This window comes from Trachymyrmex septentrionalis, unplaced genomic scaffold (assembly GCF_001594115.1).
Source record: "Trachymyrmex septentrionalis isolate Tsep2-gDNA-1 unplaced genomic scaffold, Tsep1.0 scaffold30, whole genome shotgun sequence".
NCBI lineage: Eukaryota > Metazoa > Arthropoda > Insecta > Hymenoptera > Formicidae > Trachymyrmex > Trachymyrmex septentrionalis.
In genome coordinates this window covers 102,436-123,429 of record NW_017305463.1, presented here as the reverse complement: position 1 = coordinate 123,429, position 20,994 = coordinate 102,436, and the positions used below count along the sequence as shown (strand labels likewise).

The 20,994-nt window shown below is 37.3% G+C and overlaps 1 protein-coding gene across 1 annotated transcript in view; it reads right to left on the bottom strand.

Moving 5' to 3' along the window:
• Positions 1–105: 105 nt before the first annotated feature.
• The window catches only part of LOC108749561 (odorant receptor 43a-like), a 27,560-nt gene continuing 6,671 nt past the window's right edge, over positions 106–20,994 (bottom strand). The window contains exons 4-6 of the mRNA XM_018488337.1: positions 4,721–4,822; positions 4,488–4,646; positions 106–186 (exon numbers count right to left, since the gene is read on the bottom strand). Coding sequence (XP_018343839.1) covers positions 106–186; positions 4,488–4,646; positions 4,721–4,822 — 342 coding nt within the window. The remainder of the gene's footprint in view (positions 187–4,487; positions 4,647–4,720; positions 4,823–20,994) is intronic.

The window sequence follows — 20,994 nt, the reverse complement described above, 5'->3', positions numbered from 1 at the left end:
CTGCTGACAAGCTATGCCAGCAGATTGGTAGTATTTAGAAACTGAGCAAATCTGCTTAAATCAGGTTCTGCTTATGTTGGAAATAATATTACTTCCACCATGGTTCTACTCTAAATCATCAGGATATGCAGGACTTTGCTCGGTTTCTGTTACCAATCTGCTGGCATGTCTAGTTTTGTCATATTTCTGACAGCAATTTGCTCACAATGTCAGATAATATAAACTCTGTGCACAATTTTGTTGCCTTTTTGCAATCAAAAATTGATAGTAGGCTCTACTCAAAATCTATCTCCACAGGCCTTTGCTATATATACATGTAGATATATTAGAATAGTTGTTATTTTAACAATTTTTGAAATTTAATCGAAATATCCCCTGGTTCAATATCTCAAAAAAATAACACCATATTTTTTTTAGATTTTTTTAACAATTTTAACCCATGCCACTGAGGCACAGATAGACGGAAAGATACTTTTGTGAACAAAATTCGGCAGACGCTCTAATTCTTAATCAATTTAATTTTTTTTTAATTTACTCGAAATTGAATAAGCTAAAAGCCCATTTTGCGTAAATTTTGATTATAATCCAAAGTAAAAATTGCAAATCCAATGAAGTTAGCAGAAAAAATCAAAATTTTACGATAACAAATATGAGATCGGCAATTTTTAATTTGAAGCGTAGTCAAAATTTACACAAAATGATCTTATAGCTCATTCAATTACGAGCAAATTAGAAAAAAAAATTTTTTTAATTAATTAAGAATTAGAATATAATGTCGGCCGAATTTTGTCCACAAAGGTCTTTTTCCGCAAACCCGTGCTCCGGTGGTACAGATTAAAATTGTTCAAAAAAATCTGAAAAAATATAGGTGTTATTTTTTTTTGAGATATTGATTCACTTTGGGAGGGTGTTTCAATAAAATTTCAAAAATTGTTAAAATAACAACCACTCTAATGTATACCATACATATGTAAATAAAGCAAGGAAGTAGATTATAAAATACTATTCTACAATATCTTTTTTAATAACTCACGTTGATATCCGTGTAACATAATTATAAAAGTATTTTGTTAGCCATTAATATAAGCGATATCAATTATACTATAAAGAGAAATTCTTCGGATATACAGAACGAATATAATTTTAAAAAACTGAAAGAGAAAAGATTGTGAAGTAGAAAAGGGAATATGGAATATTACCAACTAGTACCCATAGTATCATGCTGGTACCCAATAGTATAACTTTATATGTCAAATACATGCACACATTCTCAAAATTTAATTCAATTATATGATTTGAAATCCACATTTAAAATCTCCAAGCTAAATTAAAGTTACAAAATTAGTACCAAAACATACTTCTCAAAATTATGTATAAAAAATACACATCCGTAAAAATATCTGTTATCTACAAAACTGAAATACAATTTTTACAACCTTATATTATATATAGCCACTAATAAATAGCCATGTTATAATGTTTAAACAGAATGAAAAACTTTTACGATCTCAGAATATAAATATCGAAAACTACACATAATATCGTAGTATAATCGTCATAACTTTTCTTTTCTCTTCATATATTTTTTATCTTAAATTTATATTTAATAACAAAGCAACTAATGTGAACTTATTTCATATTTATTATTTCTCATTTAAATTATTATATATTATTATTTATTACAAATACTTAAACCTAATTGTCAAAATAAAAAAATTTAATCTATTTTATAATGCTAGAAAGTAAAATATAGAATAAATATACATATATTTAGAAAAAAGGCGCCACTCCCAATGACCTTAAGCTTGACATATGTTGTCAAGATCATGAGTAATCGTCAAGAGGTTTTAGGCCGCTCTCTCTCTATTCGTTAAAAAGTTATTAACAACTTCTACCCCATCTCCCCTGCTTCGGGATGTACGACTTTCCACGCAAAGCGACTTCCACCCCACCTTTCCCTTTGTAGGGGAGGTCACTTTTTCACCTTCACTTTTTTTTATCGAAAAAAAATTACAGAGAGTAAGCCTTTAGGCGCGTGCCTATTAGGATTTGGTTTTATAACCTTACATATATAACCTTACATTTTTTACATAAGTTTATCGGTTACACTGACCAAAAGTGCGTCTGGGCGGGTATACGACTTTCCACGCGAAGCGACTTTCACCATATTGTAATGTTGGATGGCCTTCGCTTCACGTAGAAAGTCGTAAAATATATTTTAAAACAGAAAATTTCTGTTTCCTCTAGTAGAAAAGAGACATCATTTTTCAAACTTTTTTGTTAATAACTTTTTAACAAACCGCCATCTAAAACCTGTTGGAGATCACTCAGGGTCAACATACATATCAAGATCATGGTCATTGGAGGTGATGCTCCTTTTCCACATAAGTATTTACCGTAATTTATTTTGAATCACTATTTTCTGAATCGAAATACCATAATTTGCACATATGATTATTTTTATTAAAAAAACAATAATCGATTTTTAAAGAAAAATCAATGTTATGTGTTTAAATCTAACAGACAATATCTTACGAACTTATTATTCAAAATAAATTATTTTATACTCATTAGGACTAGAATTTCAACTTTCAAGACACAGCTTATATATTATGATTTTTTGTGTAAAGATGATCACGTCAATCTATGATTTTGATTTAGAAACGGAGTCAATGAACGTGATTTTACTTTTATTCAGAAATACGCTCTTTAAACTTAATAAATATACAATTATTACACAAACATATTTATACAATTTGAACAAATGTAGTCTCATCGTATTAGCGTCAATTCGTTAATCCTCATCGCTTTCTTCAAGTATAATTCGAAAAGTAGCCAGATAAGAAAAGGCAGTTGAAACATACTAAAATATTACAAATATAATCTTCTTAATTTAAATAATTTAAACAATTACATTGTTTAATAAAAAGAATTATATAAATTTTGTCATTTGTATATAAATAATAATAAACGGATATAAAAAAATTAATTTATATATTTGTTATAAAAAACAGGAAATTTTACTTGCGACAAATACCAGGTGTACCAATATGAAATGCGGATTTAAAAAAAAAACACGTTAAATTCGGAAGAATGATAAAAAGAGCTTTATTCAAAGTATGCTCCATTGCTAGTTACACATTTTTCCCATCTTTCGGGCAATTTGTGGATACCACGCCAGTAAAAATCTTCCCCCTTTGCCGCGAACCATTCATCGAGCCATTTTTTCACATCTTCGTACGAACCAAAGCGCTGCTCAGCAAGTGCGTGACCCATCGATGCAAACAAGTGGTAATCGGAAGGAGCCAAGTCTGGTGAGTAAGCCGCATGGGGTAGAACTTCCCAGCTGAGTGCTTCCAACGTGTCGCGAACCGGTTTTGCCGAATGTAATGGAGCATTGTCATGAAGAAAAATGACTTTGTGTTGTCTCTTTTGGTATTTTGGTCTTTTTTCAAGCAGCGAACGGTTCAAATCGATCAATTGTTGTTGGTAGCGTCCAGCATTAACCGTTTCACCAGGTTTTAACAGCTCATAATAGACCACACCCTTCTGGTCCCACCAAACACAGAGCATCGTCTTTCTGCCAAAGCGATTCGGTCTTGCGGTCGATGTGGATGGTGCGCCTGGGTCTACCCATGATTTTTTGCGCTTGGGATTCTCAAAATAAATCCACTTTTCATCCCCACTAACGATACGATGCAAAAACGACTTCCTTTTGTATCGTGCAAGCAAAATTTCACATGTGTTTTTGCGCCTCTCCATCTGCCTGCCGTCCAACTCATGCGGTACCCATCTTCCGGTCTTCTGAATCTTTCCCATCTCTCGTAGGCGATTGGAAACAGCTTGTTGACTAACGCTCAATTGCTCTGCGAGTTGTTTTTGTGTTTGTGAATTATCTTCGTACAACAATGCTTGCAATTGCACATCTTCGTACCTTTTTGGCGGTTTTCCATGTTCCTTGTCTGCAACATCGAAGTCACCACTTTTAAAACGCCGAAACCATCGTTCACACGTATCCATCTCCATCTCGCGATGGAGCATATTCACCATAAGCTTCTCAAAGTAATCGGTATGATTCGGCAGCAGTTTTCTTCAAATGAAAACAAAAAATTAATGCTGTCCGCGAATGCTCTTTGTTTGGTATAAATTTCGACATATCGAACACAGCAACACAACACTATGCAAACACTTTTTCAATTTATCACTCGTGCGCGTCTGACACTTGTTGATGGCACTTCAAAATGGCATAACAGTCAAATCTTTATACCACACATTGCATTGATGCGCCATCTGTTTCCTCAAATCCGCATTTCATACTTGTACACCTGGTAAAAACATGTATAAATGTTTATAAATAATCTTTCATTTATATTATATTTCAAATAAAAGTAAAAAAATGACAATATCTCAAACATGTACATCTATTAAATAATATAAAATATTTTTATAATTAACAAAAATACTATGAGATAAAATGGGTGACTCACTGAGGCATAATAATCTAATGAAACAGTCGGTAGCATACAAGGTACGTTTACAGTTATAGGATGTTGCGCACGCAATAGAGTGTGTACAAAATTTTTTTGGAAATCAACTTTCCTCTCATACCATATCGAATCATATACAGCATGTGCAATATCAGTGCTCTAGAGAGAGAGAATATTCTTAGTTTATTAATTTCTATCAAGCTGTTTTTGGTATACATATAAACGTAACTTACTGCACTTAACAAATAATCGGCTGGCCATGCACATAAATATACTTTTGCAAGAGCCGACATGAGGAAAATGAAAAATGTTGATTTTACTGACATTGGTTGTCGCTATTAAAAAAAAAGATTGCAACAGATGATAATAGATATATGACATCCCATGCAGAAAATTGTTAGGGTTCAAAAAAGGACCAGATTAGTATATGCTAAAATTAATCGAACCTTATTAGATTAGATCACTTGAGCCCAGTATGATATGTAACAAATTGTTTATCAGAACTCTATAAGGAAAAATTATCAATATCCTAAGAAATAAGGATAAATTATCAGGACCCTAAAGAAAAACTATCAGGACCCTGTAAGGAAAACTTATCAGAGTCTTATGAAGAAATATTATGAGAATTAATTTTATGGTATTTTGAAACGATCATCTATTCGAATGCGCACCACCATTCGCGTTGCTTGATCACCTCCGTAATCATATGGAAATTACTACTTCGATGATCCACGAACACTGAATGTTAATGAATGTATAGTTGTGATAAATCTGGTCAAACAGTTACAGGGGACCTCTACCGAGAACAAATTATCCGTTTGAGCTGAGCATTGCACGGAAAACGACCAGAATATAAAACGAGATAGCATAAAATGATTTTGCTTCATAACAGCACTCGGCTTCACATCACAAAACTTGTCAAGGAAATGTTAAAAGCACTTCGCTGGGAAATGCTAGTTATTCATGCGGTTTATTCATCAGACTGTGTCCCTTCCAACTATCACTTGTTTCGATCGATGGCACACGCACTTGCAGAGGAACATTTCAATTCTTATAAGACGTCGAAAAATGGGTCTCTGAGTAGATAGCCTCCAAAGATGAATCATTCTTTCGCCGCGGAATTCGCTTACTGCCCGAAAGATGGGAAAAAGTCATCGCTTACGATGGACAGTATTTTGATTAAGGTACTTTTTCATTTTGTTTTTTAAATAAAATCATTTTTGTAAAAAAAAAGATGGAACTTTCCGATTGACCTATAGTATACTTCCCCCTTTTTTCATAAACTCGAGTAGCAAGAATAATTCAATAGAAGTAGAATTTTACCAGAAAAAAATTATAAACCAGCATTTCTTTTCACGAAAGTCTCGAAAGGCATCAAAAAAGAAATGTGTATGTTTGTGTTACGTCCGGCGGACTCACGCGACTCTTTTCTTTCATAAAGATCTCGAATTCCTCGAAGCTCTAAAATTTTATATTCTATCCTTTTTATTTTTCATCTTAAAAACTAAGAATCCGTTATCTCCTCATGAATGTCGCTCCGAGATAAAAATCAATGATTAACGCCAAGATTAACAATCAAGTCGCGAACGATTTTCGCGAATTCGTAATTATAAAATTTAAGAAACGGCACGCGACGTTCAGGGGTAGATTCTGGGTGGTCCCGTGGCGACGATGCGTCCGCGACATTTCGGCGCCCGAAACGTACGTTTCCCCATAAATCTTAGGGTCATAAAATTTTGGAGTTTCACTTTCCCACTCTATCGATTCCTGTCAACATCTTTCCTCCCCCAAAAACTTGACCAATCTAAGAGCGAAAGAAAATCCTACTCCCAGCTAACGAAACCTATTCCACCAATCCAAATTTGAGTAATCTGCGGCGATTAGTATAAAAATCGCGATTCCGCAACCCCCGAGTCAGTTCACAGTCAGTTGATATAGACAGCCAGTTTACAGTCAGTGAGATACCAGATTTTTCTCTAAGTTCCGGACTTGTACTTGTCGAGCGATAAGTCGCGATACTCAAAGTTCCCGATAGAATCAGTGAGTTGGTCGCGATACTCGAAGTTCCCGATAGAGTCAGTGGGATCAAGTGTATTATCGCGATTCAAGCTAATTCAAAAGCCTGTTTCCTAATCGAAGAAGTCCGTTGAAGCTAACAGTAACATCTGACGCCACCTTGTCCGCGGTTGGGCCATCTTACATCATCAGTAAGTCAAAATTATTTAATATCGGTTGGTCCCCTCCCCCCGTCTTTCCCTGTTGCTTTTTGGGACCCATTAAAAACTATAAAAATTTTAGTGCGTTCACGCCGTCCATTCGCCCCTCGTCGCCGCCGCCTGACGAGAACCGCCCGCCGATCGCGTAGATTCGCCGCCCGCGCCCGGACTTTTCACCTAGCGCAACAGACAGTATCGGAACCGATTCAACCGATTCCCCTTATCCAATTCCCCATAGACACCCTATCTCCCCCCCTCGAGATCTCCTATTCCCCGATTTCCAACCCATCCCCTATTCCTACAGTTAATATCCCCCCGCATCCACCATCACCCCCTCAGGTCGATACCACCCCTTCGACCCTACACCACGGGTATTCTCCCGCTGCTCCCTTCCCCCATCTTTTCCACGATGCCCAGGAACTCTTAGAGTTCATGGAGCACTCCTCCCCCTCCAACCAAGATTTGGTCGTCGTAAGGATTCCAGGATCCGACGGCCTTTTCTCGGTCCCAGTGGCGTCCCTCGTCCCACTCGATCTGTTTTCTCTCAACCCATATGATCCTGTCCTGTACTAACAGCACCCCTCCCCTCATTTTTTTTCCTCCCTTCCATTCTCCTATCACACACACACACACACACACACACTCTCGAATACATTTAATTATTGTAATAAAAAGAAAACGAAAATTGTAATTACCCGATAAAATTATATTTATATTTTTTTTCTTTTTTTTTGTAATTAAAATATGTATAACTTTATTTTTTTCTTAATTATATTATTATAAAATTTACTTCCCGGTAATTCATTTAAACTAAACCCCTCCTCGTATTCTTAAGCTCGCCCGAGATTGCACTTAGCCTTCTCCCCGGTCACTCGGATTAAGTTCCATGACCGAAAGCCAAGGCATACGGCCGTACTGGCACAGCTGGCGTTAAAGTGCGCCCCTCTCGGCACACTGACCCAGTTTTGGGCCCTTTCTCGAAGTACGTCCGACTCGTGTGTCCGTTTAGCGGAGCACGAGCAGAGGATTCCGCTTCGTCCTCCGTTCGACCCCCGGCTCGTTAGGAGCCTCAGGACGAAGCGAAGCGCCTCCCGATTTGCGTCGGTCCTTCCCCACGGCTCCCTTGCGGTCCGGAGCCCGGACGCGACCAAATCGGTCTAACAATTCGGTTCCTCGTTACGTTCACCCCCTCAACTCCGCATGCGCGCGGAGTTTGGACGTAACATTTTGAGACTCGAGACTTATAAAGAAAATATGCGAAAAAAATTCAATAGTTGCTAAAAGCACGTTTTTCGCTTATAAAACGGAAAATATCGATTATATTAAAAAAATCGATATAAAAAAATGTAGGTATTCGAAAATGAGACGTGGAACATTAAAAACGATCTATTAGTTCAGTAGAAAAGAAATAAAAAATACCGAAAAACGCCTTTTTTCACTTGCTCTCTGTTCATTGAGATTTAAACGCAAAGCTTTAAAATTCTCATGGACTTCCGGTTGCGAGGTGAGTAGAGACACACGCAGTTTAATCAGAGAGTGTAAAAGTTTTCCAAAGGTGCTGTAGAGAGTTTCCCCCCGGGGAGTTTTTTGTTACAGACGACGAGGGTCGTAAAACCCGGAACTAAGCAAAAAGTAGCTCGTTTTTTCTAGAAGAAGGGCGAGTGAAAGAGAGGAAAAAGAACATCCTAACCTGAAAACACCAAAGTGGCAAACACGCGGTCGGGAACCTAGTTGCGCAAGCGCGGGCATAAAATCGCCAGCGAGTGAGTGAGGACGAGAGATAGGGAGAGAGAGAGAGAGAGAAAGTTTAGACAGGAAGTGTGTATTCTCGCGACCGAACGAATTCATGAGTAATCGCGGCGTGCGCGCAGTGACGAGCCCGGGGAGGAGAGAGGTTCGAGGAGAGGAATGAGCGAGAGAGCTGGGAGAGAGAGAGAGAAAGCCGAAACTTTAATCGGGTCGGCAGAGGTTGGTGGGGACAAGGTGCATGAGTGGTTGAGCGACAAGTGGGGGAACGCAAGCGTAGCGAAGGGAATAGAGGTAAAGAAGAAGGAAGACGAGAGTGGGCCGGGGAAAGGAAGGAGAGGCAGACGGACTAGGGCGGAGAGTTTGGGGCGAGAAGGAAGGGACAGCAGTGCGAGCGGTAGTATTGTTTCGTATTTATCAAAACGCAATAGAGGTAGCGGTTCCGATTCGGAGCAGGAGGATAAGGAAAAGAAGAAGCAGAGGGTAAAGATCGAAAAGGAGAACGCGAATTCGAAGGAGGAGCGAAAAGAAAAGACAGAATTTAGAATGGAGAAAATAGAAGAGATGATGAGAAGATTGCTGGAGGAAGCTAAACAAGAAATTCTGGACAAAGTAGAGCAAAAAGGAGAGGAAATAAAGAGAGAGCTAAAAAAGGAAATGAAGGAGGAGATTGAGAAAATAAGAAAGGAAGAAAGAAAGGCAAGAGAGAAATTAGAGAACGAGTTAAAAGAATTAAAAGAAAAAGTGCAAGAGATGGAGAAGAAGAACATAGATCAAGAAAGAAGAGAGAGAAGATTAAATATTGTGATAAAAGGGGTAGAAGTAAAAGGGGGAAATGTAAATGTAAGAGAGGCAATGACAGGCGTGTTTGAGAAAATGGGAGTGTATGAGAGGGAAATAAATGTGAAAGATGCATATATGATAAGAGTGAAAGAGAATGAGAGTATGATAGTGGCAAAATTGAACAGCATGTATGATAAACGAATGATAATGGAGAAAAAAAGTAAACTGAGAGGTACGAGAGTGTATGTGGATGATGATATGACGAAGAGTGAAAGAGACAGACAGAGTGCAATTAGGGTGTGGGCAAAGAAGGAGAGAGATAAAGGTATGCGTGTGAAAGTAGGGTTTGGGAGGGGATGGCTGAATGGAAAAGAGTATGTGTGGGAGAACGATAGAAGATGTATGTGTGAAGTGAATTTTTAAAGAGTGCTTGCAGTGTGAATAAGAAAAAAGAGGGATTAAATCAAATAGAAAGGGGTGAAAGGAGGAGAGGGAAAAGGGTAAGGGGGGTGGTATGGAATGTTGCAGGGTTAAAAAAGAAGGATGAAGAGTTCTGGGAATTTTTGAAAGATTTTGATGTGATTGGGTTGATAGAAACGTGGGTGGATGAAAGAGGGTGGGAGAAGATGAAAGATAAAATGCCAGAAGGATGGCGCTGGAAGTGCCAGGTAGCTAGGAGAGAGGGGAAGATGGGAAGAGCGAAAGGGGGAATTGTGACTGGAGTGAGAAGGGAATTAGTGGAAAGGGAAATTGGGTATGATGAGAGAGATGGCATTCAAGAAAGGGAAGTGGTTATAGACAGGGAGAGGTGGAGATTTGTAATAGTATATAATAGGGAGGGACAAAAAGAAGGTCTGGAGGCTCTAAAAGAGGTGATTAAAGAAGAGGAAGAGGGAATTTTAATGATAGCAGGGGATTTTAATGCAAGAATAGGGGGAGAAGAAGGGTGGAATAGACAAAGTACAGAGGGAGATGTAATAAAGGAGGAAGCTAGTAGAGACTCTAAAGATAAAGTAGTGAACAAACAAGGAAGGGATTTGATGGAGGTGGTAGAAGAAAGAGGTTGGATGGTTCTGAATGGAGTTAAGGAAGGGGATGAGAAGGGGGAGTGGACATATGAGAAGGGAGGAGGGAGGTCAGTTATTGACTTGGGTATAGTGAACTGGGAGGCTTGGGAGAGAGTAGGGAGATTTGAAGTAGGGTGTAGGGGGGAGTCAGACCATCAGCCAATTATGATAGAGCTAGGGACATATTATGAAAGGGAGGAAGAGAGGAGGGGGGAAGAACTAAGATTACAGGATTGGTCAGTGGAGGGTATAGGAAAGTACAGGACGGCTATAGAAAAGATAGAATGGAAAGGAGGAGGGGTGAGAGAGAGATGGGAGGAGTTGGAAAGAGAAATTAATAAGGCGGTGGAGTATAAAAAAAGGGGGAAGAGGAAAGGGATTGGATGGAGTCCGTGGTGGGACGCAGAGTGTAGGAAAAAAAAGAGAGAGATGAATAGATTGAGAAGGCGGTATAGGAGAGAACAGGGAGAAGGAAGGCATGAAGAATTCGTACGGTGCAAAAAGGAATATAGAAAGTTGTGTGAAGAGAAAGAGGTGGAACAGAAGAAACGGGAGGAAAAAGAGGTAGAAAATATAAAGACAGAATCGGAAGCATGGAAATTTATAAACAAAGGGAGGAAGAAAAGGGAGGGAGTATGTAAAGAGATTACGATGGAAGAGTGGGTCAAGTACTTCAGGGAAAGTTTAGGAGGAGTCGAGGAAAGAAAAGAGGAGGGAAGTAGAATACGGGGAGTGGATAGGGTAGGAGACGGGGGGATAGGGATAGAAGAGGTAAAAAATGAAATAAAAAGGTTAAAAAGAGGGAAAGCAGCAGGAATGGATGGAATAAAGAATGAGGCATGGAAAGAAGGAGGGGAAATAATAGGGAAAAGGTTGGAGGAGATATTAAAGGGGGTATGGGAAGGGGAAGGGTTCCCAGAGAGCTGGAGAGTAGGAGTAGTGGTACCGATATGGAAACGAGGAGAGAGAAGAGAGACCGGGAATTATAGAGGGGTGACGATGACGAGTACGGGGTATAAGGTATATGCGAATATTTTAAACAGAAAGTTAGTGGAGGAGCTTGATGCGAAGGGTGGATGGAGCCGGACGCAGGCTGGTTTTAGGAAAGGAAGAGGGACAGTGGAAAATGTTAAGATCTTAAAATATGTAGTAGGAAGAAAGTTAAAACAGAAAAAGAAAGTATGGGCATTCTTCATAGATCTGAAGGCAGCTTTTGACAGAGTGGATAGGAACGTTCTATGGGAAATGATGAGAAAAAGAGGGGTGAGTGAGGGTTTAATAGATAGAGTTATGGAGGTATATGAGGAGACGAGATGTGTCGTGAGGATAGGGGAGAACGTATCAAGGGAATTCTGGGTGGAAAAGGGGGTTAGGCAGGGTTGCCCAATGAGTCCGACCCTGTTTAACATATATATAGCAGATATCGAGGAGGAATTAAAAAAAGGGAATGGAGGGATTTGGGTGGGAAATGAGAAGATGTGGTCAATAGAGTATGCTGATGACATAGTGATGCTAGCTGAGGAAGAAGAAGGATTAAGAGACATGATAAGGAGAGTAAAAAGGTACATAGAGGGGAAAAGGTTAGAATTGAGTGTCGATAAATCCAAGGTGATGGTGTTTAAAAATAAGGGAGGAAGGGATAAAGAGAGATTCTGGTGGTGGGGGGAGAAAAGGATAGAGGAAGTGAAAGAATATAAATATTTAGGGTATGTGATAACGCGACATGGAGGGGATAAAGAACATGTGAGAGAAAGAGTGAGAAGAGCTAGAGTGGCTATGGGATGGGTATGGAGTTATGGGGAGAGAAAATTTAAGGGGGATATAAGATGGAGGTTAAAACTATTTGATAGTATAGTGAAAGGAATTTTATTGTATGGAGTGGAAATGTGGGGATATAGAGAGTGGAAGGAGGTAGAAGCGATTCATGAAAAATATTTGAAGTGGATCCTAGGTTTGGAAAAAGTAACACCAGGCTATATAGTAAGGGAAGAGTTAAAAAGAAATAAGCTAAGGGTAGAAACGGGATGGAGGGCAGGGAAGTTTGAAGAAAAATTAGAGAAAGGAGAGGGAGGGAAATTTGGGAAGATGTGCATGATTGAGAAGAGAAAGAGTGAAAGAGAGAAGGATAGGAGGGAATGGACAAAAGAGAGTATAGAGAGGGGGAATTATCTATGGAGAGGAGGCATGAGTGAGGCAGCCATGAATGAATGTGGAGAGAATAAGTGGGAGTGCCTGAGGGAAAGGGATATAGAAGTGGATGTACAAGAGAGAGGAGAGGAAGTGAGAGCGTCTAGGTCGTGCGTGAGTTATAGGAGAGTGTATGGGATACCGATGTATATAAGAACGTGTAAGAGAAATGAGGGAAAAAGACTGGTGAAAATAGCAAGATGGAGATGCGGGAATGAGGAGAGGGGGAATAAGTATTGGCTGAATGAGGAGGAGAGGAAGTGTAGATTGTGTGAAAGAGAGAGAGAGAATGTGGATCATTTAAAGAATAAGTGCGTGTATGTGAGGGAGAGAGGAGGAAGAAATGTGGATGGGGGTGTGTGTGTTTTAAATGAAGATGGGAGAGGAATCGGATGGATGGAGATGATAGAGCGTCTCAGGAGAGATAGAGAGAGAGAAAGAGAGAGAGAGAGAGAGAGAGAGAGAGAGAGAGAGAGAGAGGGGGGGGAGTGAGGGAGTGAGGAAATGAATGGATAGTTTTAAGACTGTGTAAAAATGTCAAATGTAAATAATAATTTGTACAATATAATGAGATGTGAAAAAGGAAGTCCATTGCGAGCACTGTATGTGGAAAGCAATAAAGTTATATATATATATAAAATCTTTAAAATTCTCATAAAATGTAGCTCTCATAAAGACAAACGAATCTAACCCTGAAATGTTCATTTAATAATTAACAAGATATTAATTGTTAAAAATTGCCAAAAATTGGTCTTTAATCATTTTTTACTCGAATATTATCTTTACAAAAAAACTGCAAAAGACAAAAATTGTTTATTTTTTTCTCATAAAACTACGAATTTTTTCAGAATTTTTTATCTATTTTTTAGTACTGCTTTTATTATTTTTACCAATATAAGAAAATACGGTATTAAAAAATTCTGAAAAAATTTTTTTTTAAATCTTAGAGCTCTATCAAAAAAAAAATTAACAATTGTCTCTTGCAATTTTTTAGTAAAATTGATAGTATTCGAGTAAAAAATAATTAAAGATCAATTTTCGGTAATTTTTAACAATTAATATCTTGTTAATTATTGCGAAAATTGCAAAATGATAAAGGACTTTTCTTCTTAGTTTAGTCCATTCTGCTCCTATGTGAAAGATTTATCATTATTTTCCAACCTGTATACATAAAGTCATATGTATACATATATATGTATACATTTGTTTATACATGCATACATTCTGCAATATACTTTACTTTTTTTGTTAATTTTATAACCAAACTACTGTTTTCTAAACAAAACTAACTTTTTAAGACTATTTTTATGGACATTATCATCCATGTTTCTCTTCAATTCGCCATTATGCAATGTTGCCACATTTTTATAGCGTCCTAAGTAATAAATATTTCGTAATTTTGAGTTCAGAATCGATTCAACAACATTTTAATAAATGTAATTGTCAAGTTTTAAACTTAAATATTCATTATTAACCAAGTTATCGTGTAAAATGTAACTGGATAATCACCTTCGCCTCTATTAAATAGTATTAAAAACACATTATTAAAAATAACATTTTAAACATTTATTTTTAATTGTTTTAAAAGAAAAATGTTTAATTTAATCTGATGTTTAAAACATGTTTTAAACATTTGTTTAAAAAAAAAGTTTCAAACAAAACAAAACCCTGGAGGGAAGCCGGCGCGCAGTCGAGTGAGGAAGATCGATCCGCTCAGCGATTCGTGCATATTTGAGATATAAACAAATAGCTTAACCAAATGCTTCGCAAGTAACCATGAAATTTATAATTTTTTGTTTCTTTTTTAATTTTTATTTTTTTGGTTTATTACTAAAAAATCACGTTCAAGTATGGAATACATGTCTGATTAACAAATTTAAATCATATTAGTGACTTATGTTTCTTTATTTAACATGCTGTAAAAAATATCCAATTGGACAATTAAATGTACGGAATTATCAGTACAAAATTGTTTTTGTGAATTTAATTGCAGCTGCAAATATGACATATGTAGACAAATAATAAATAATTTGCCAAATGTTAGTGTAATTGTTGAATATAGTTGCAAAATATATTTTTCATAAAACACTAATTTACTTTTATATTTACGAAAATTAGTGTTATATCATTAATAGTTACGCTAACATTTGGCAAATTATTTATTATTTGTCTACATATGTCATATTTGCAGCTGCAATTAAATTCACAAAAATAATTTTGAACTGATAATTCCGTACATTTAATTGTCCAATTGGATATTTTTTACAGCATGTTAAATAAAGAAACATAAGTCACTAATATGATTTAAATTTGTTATTTATTAATTATTTGTTTACATATGTCTTATTGCATATGCAATTAAATTCACAAAAATAATTTTGAACTGATAATTCCGTACATTTAATTGTCCAATTGGGCACTTTTTACAGCATATTAAATAAAAAAACATAGCTAATGTGACTTAAATTTTGTTAATCAAACATGCGTTCCATACTCAAACGTGATTTTTTTAGTAATAAACTAAAAAAATAAAAATTCAAAAAAGAAAAAATTTTCTAAACTAAAAATTTCATGGTTACAATTCGAGATTTTGTTAACATCAAATTCAATTCTTCCTTGATAAATTGGTGCCAGACAGAACTTATTTTTTAAAATCTCAATCTTAAAAACTAGAGCAGCAGTGATTTTTTGAAAAAAAATTATTATATCAGCTCCTAATAATTTGAGGGTAATCTTTTTTTTTAAATTTGTAGAAAAATATCAGATTTCGAATACTTCACACGACTATTTGATATAATACATATTAATGAAATTATTTCCATTTTTTTCCACGGAAAAAGATACCCACTTTTTAAAGGCGTTTTATAATAGTTTAACTGCAAAAAATCATTTTGTTATTAAGTGTACGTAATAGTTCAATTCTTGAAGAACACCCCTGTAAATTGCTACTGCTCAAAGATGATGAAATTAAGTTTTCCGCAGACAGGTTTTTAGTATGTATGTATTTATTTATGCATCCACATTAAGTGCTTACATGACTTCCATTACAATTCCACTACATCTTATTCAGTACAAATAGACATTAAAAAATTTCACTACCATATACAATATCCATCCGATAGACATCCATCTACACTCACTCACTCACTCACTCTTTCTCTCTCTCTCTTTCTCTTTCTTTTCTCAACCTCTCTATCATCTTCATCCATCCGATTCCTCTCCCATCCTCATTTAATACATCCACACCTCTTTCTCCCTTTTCCCTCACATAGTCACACTCCCTCCTCAGATGCTCAACTGTTTCTCTTTCTCGTCCACACAACCTACACTTTCTCTCCTCCTCACTCATCCAATACCTATTCCCTCTTTCCTCATTCCCACATCTCCACCTAGCTATCCTTACCAACCTCTTCCCCTCATTTCTCTTACACACCCATATATACCTTGGTAATCCATTCACCCTTTCATACCCCTTACACGACCTTGACCTCCTCACTTCCTCCCCTCTCTCTTGTTCATCTACTTCTATGTCTCTTTCCCTCAAGCGTTCCCATTTATTCTCTCCCCATTCTCTCATCGCAAGCTCGCTCATACCACCCCTCCATAAATAGTTTCCCCTTTCTAAACTCTCCCTTGGCCATTCACACCTCTTCTTCTCCCTCTCCTCTTTTCTTTTCTCAACCATACATTTCATCCCTATTTCTCCTCCCTTCCCTTTTTCTAATTTCTCTTCAAACCTTCCAGCCCTCCAACCCGTTTCCACCCTCAGTTTATTCCTTTTTAGTTCCTCCCTCACTATATACCCTGGTGTTACCCTGTCCAAACCTAAAATCCACTTCAAGTATTTCTCCTGCACCGCTTCCACCTCCTTCCATTCCCTATATCCCCACACTTCTACCCCATAAAATAAAATTCCTTTCACTATACTGTCAAAGAGTTTTAGTTTCCATTTTACATCTCCCTTAAATTTTCTCTCTCCGTAACTCCATATCCATCCCATTGCCACTCTTGCTCTTCTTATCCTCTCTCTTACGTGCTCTTTTTCTCCTCCACACTTAGTCATTACGTATCCCAAATATTTGTATTCCTTCACTTCTTCTATTCTTTCTCCCCCCCACCACCAGAATCTTTCCTTCTCCCTCCCTCCTTTATTCCTGAAGACCATCACCTTCGACTTCCCCACACTCAACTCTAATTTCTTCTCTGCTAAGTACTTTTTTACCCCCCTTATCATATCTCTGAGACCTTCTTCTTCCTCTGCTATCAACACAATATCGTCCGCGTACTCTATTGACCATACCTTCTCATTTCCCACCTTAACTCCTCCATTTCTTTTCTTTAACTCTTCCTCAATATCCGCCATGTATATATTGAAGAGCGTCGGGCTCATCGGGCAACCCTGCCTCACTCCATTCTCCACCCAGAATTTTTTTGACATTTTCTGTCCTACCCTCACCACGCACCAAGTCTCCTCATAAACCTCCCTTACTCTATCTATTAATCCTTCGCTCACTCCTCTCTTTCTCATCATATCCCACAACACCTTCCTATCCACTCTATCGAAAGCTCCTTTCAGATCCATAAAGAATGCCCACACTTTCTTCTTCCTTTCTATCTTCCTCCCTATTATATGTTTTAATATCTTTACATTCTCCACGGTACCTCTTCCTTTCCTGAAACCAGCTTGCGTCCTGCACCACCCTTCTTGTTCATCCATTTCTTTTACTAATCTTCGATTCAGGATATTCGCGTATATTTTATATCCCGTGCTCGTCATTGTAACCCCTCTATAATTCCCCGGCTCTTTTCTCTCTCCTCTCTTCCATATCGGAACTACCACTCCACCCCTCCATCTCTCAGGAAATCCTCTCCCCTCCCATACCATCTTTAGCACCTCTCCCAATCTTTTCCCCACTTTTTCTCCTCCTTCCTTCCATGCTTCATTTCTTATCTGGTCTATCCCAGCTGCTTTACCCTTTTTCAACCTTCTTACTTCATTTTGTATCTCCTCCTCTCCTATTCCCTCGTCTTCCGTCCTATTTATTCCCCTTCTTCCTTCCACCTCCACTTTTCTTTCCTCCACCCCGCCTAGAGCTTCCATAAAATGCTTTACCCATTCCTCCATTTTAATATTTCCGCATACATTCTCCTTTTTCTTCCTCCTCTTATTTATGAATTTCCACGCTTCTGCTTCCGTTCTTATTTTTTCCACCTCCTTTTCCTCCTTCCTCTTTTGTTCCTCTTGTTTCTTTTCGCATAACTCTCTATATTCCTTCCTACATCTTTCAAACTCTTCATGCCGCCCTTCTACCTGTTCTTTCCTATACCTTCTCCTCGCCTTATGCATTTCTCTCTTTTTCTCCCTACATTCTGAATCCCACCATGGACACCACCCTATCCCTTTCCTCCTCACCTTACTTCTCCACTCTACCGCTCCAATTACTTCTCTCTCTAACTCCTCCCACGCCTCTTGCACCCCTTCCCCTTTCCATTCAATCTTACCTAATGCCTGGCGAAATTTCCGTACACCCTCAGACAGGTTTTTAGTAAACAACTGGCTTTTTGCAAAAATTAATGAAAATGTCAGACTTGTTCAGGACTAGATTTGTTCGTCTTTACGAGGGCTTTTATGAGAATTTCGAAGCTTTGGGTTTAAATCTCAATGAACAGAGAGCGAGTGAAAAAAGGTCTTTTTCGATGTTTTTCATTTTTTTTCTACTAAACTAATAGATCGATTTTAATGTTCCACGTCTTATTTTGTAGTTATTTCGAATACCTACATTTTTGTATTAATTTTTTTTCATATAATTAATATCTTTTGTTTTATAAGCGAAAAATATGCTTTTTGCAACTATTCAATTTTTTCTCGCATATTTTCTTCATAAGTCTCAAGTCTCAAACACACACATTTTTTTCTGATGAAAAAAAATGTGTATGTTCGAGATTTTCGTGAAAAGAAATGCTGGTTTATAATTTTTTTCCGGTAAAATTCTACTTTTATTGAATTATTCTTGCTACTCGAGTTTATGAAAAAAAGGGGAAGTATACTATTTATATAACGCGCATAAAAAATCGTAAACAATTAAATATCTCATAAACTATTGCATTTTAATACGATTTATATTATTCTGGATTAATGGCAGGGATACACTATTACTATAATTTATTAAAACTTATATGTTATTTACGTCCCCCTTATTGATATACCTAGGGCCACCGAGATTGCCGAGAAAGCATTTTCGTTCGCTTGAAACAAGTGATTAATGTGAGAAAGAACTCGCTGTCTCGTTCACTCTTGGCGCGCTGCAGCAAGCACACGGACATGGGTTCGTGCTTAAATGTGTCGCTATCGGTTTCGCCAGACCACTGTCTGATTCTGTATCGCCACCGTCAACGCAGAGTTCTTGACTGAGTAGTCAAGAGCCTTAAGTGAAGAATAGGATACGATCCTGGTTTCCAGGATTGCTAAGTCTGCTTTCGGACGTAGTTAGAGTAGTCAGACTAATGCCCATTTTCACCAACGTAGATTAATTTTAGTCTCGATTCAACTTATTCTTTGTCTTTTTCTAATCTTTAGAATTAGATAAAGACAAAGAGTAAGTTGAACCGAGATTAAAGTTAATCTACGTTGGTAGAAATGGGCATAATGGTCATAGCACAGACTCTTGCATAAAGCATAATGCATAGTGCATAAAGAAATCAACCAATCGAAATACTTCTTTTCCATAGAATGGAAGGAAAGAAAAGATTCTGATTAATTGATTCGCTTATGCACTATGCATTATGCGTTATGCAAGAGTCTGTGCTGCGGCTTTAAACTCGAAGTAATATTCACAAGAAAGTGATAAATAACCTAGATAAATACTGCGTCTGCATCTGACCCATCGTCCTCTGCCGCGCTTGCGAGCGAGAACCGCTAGTGTACAAGATGGAAATTGAGGGGACATCGAACGAGGAATCCATCAATTCAAGATAAGAGCTCCATCTCGTTTAGCAAAGAAATTGATTGAAAAGCAGAGTATCCAATCAACGCACTGCCATTCCTCGAAGATTGCATCTGAGGTCTTTGAATTTACAAGGAGTGAATCTTAGTCAAGAAATAGATCAACAAGTATCAGTAAATTTCGCCTGAAGATCACAACATACGTTACATGGCAGGAGGATGTCAGTCAATATTAATGGCAAGCATGATTCTATTTATAAAGAGGATTTAAGCTACGTTGGTGAGAGACTAAAGAATAGTAATCAATTCTACAAGAACCAAAAGGAAAATTGCAAATATTTCATCGGAAGTAGGGACAAAAGCTTCTCCCCCAATGACATAGCTCTTCGACTGATTTCTTACGAATCGCAGGCAGGATCGTCCAGCAAAGTCATTCCTGATGCAGCGATTATGTTAGAGAGGACTGATGAATCCGACACATCAAAGAATCAGAGAGAAAATATACAACAAGCTACTTTTAAGGACATCACAAATAAGAACGAAGCTAACTTTAAGGCTTATTCTGGGATAACAATGGATCAATTAAAACACTCTTCCCTAGCCCTAACGAATGGCATCAAAATATACAACAGTAAGAGTAAGATTTTAAGCACTCGATCGAAAAATAACTTTAAAAGCTAACTTTATTATATAATCTATTTTAATTTTTATACAATGTCTAATCAGGATAATATTAAAATCTTGCCGTGGCCTTAGAGATAAGTTATTGGAGCTGTAGACTGAAATATTTTTATGATTACAAAAACATATCTTAAAACGGATCAGCCTTCTCTTGAGGGAATTTGAGATGGTTTGGTTTAACTAAACAATCAATGAGGTAGTATCGCTTTCTTATTAAGAAGGACGTAATTTTCAAAATCCAATTGGATTTCGTTCTAGAAGCTCTTGAGATGGGCGCTGTGTATGTCTCTTCCTCGATGGGAGAAATCACTCTATGCTATAGACTTTCACAGAATAACAATATTAAAGCTAATGAATGAATGAATTTTTTACAATTTATCCGATCTTTCGGGAATCTCTTTCTTCGGGAATGATTTCTCCATCAATGCCCATCATGCTGCGTGGAGCAGCAAAACTAACAGTGCAAATAACAATACAATTTTTAATTTTACTGATCCAAAGCAGTATATTCTCCTGAATGAAGGCAGTGTTACCTATTTCTCAGGCCCAGATTCTAGTTCTTACATCTACCTATCAATTGTGAACTCTGTCCTTGCCTTGAAGTGCGAGTGGAGAGTGGACAGTAGAGCGAGACAATTGGAGGAGTGATCACATTCCATTGAGCTGAGGATTCCTACAAATTCTATCGCTAAGAATACCTTTAAATATAATATTAACCGTATGGATTGGATGTTGTTTGGCAGCTTCTGGAACGAACCAGATTTTTAATTCGGTGGAATTTACTAATCTTAATGCTTAAGATTCCAGTGTAATATTTAAGCAGTTGTTTTTAACTACTAGTTAGTAATAATTAGTAAAACTCCATGTACAAGAAGGATTTATTA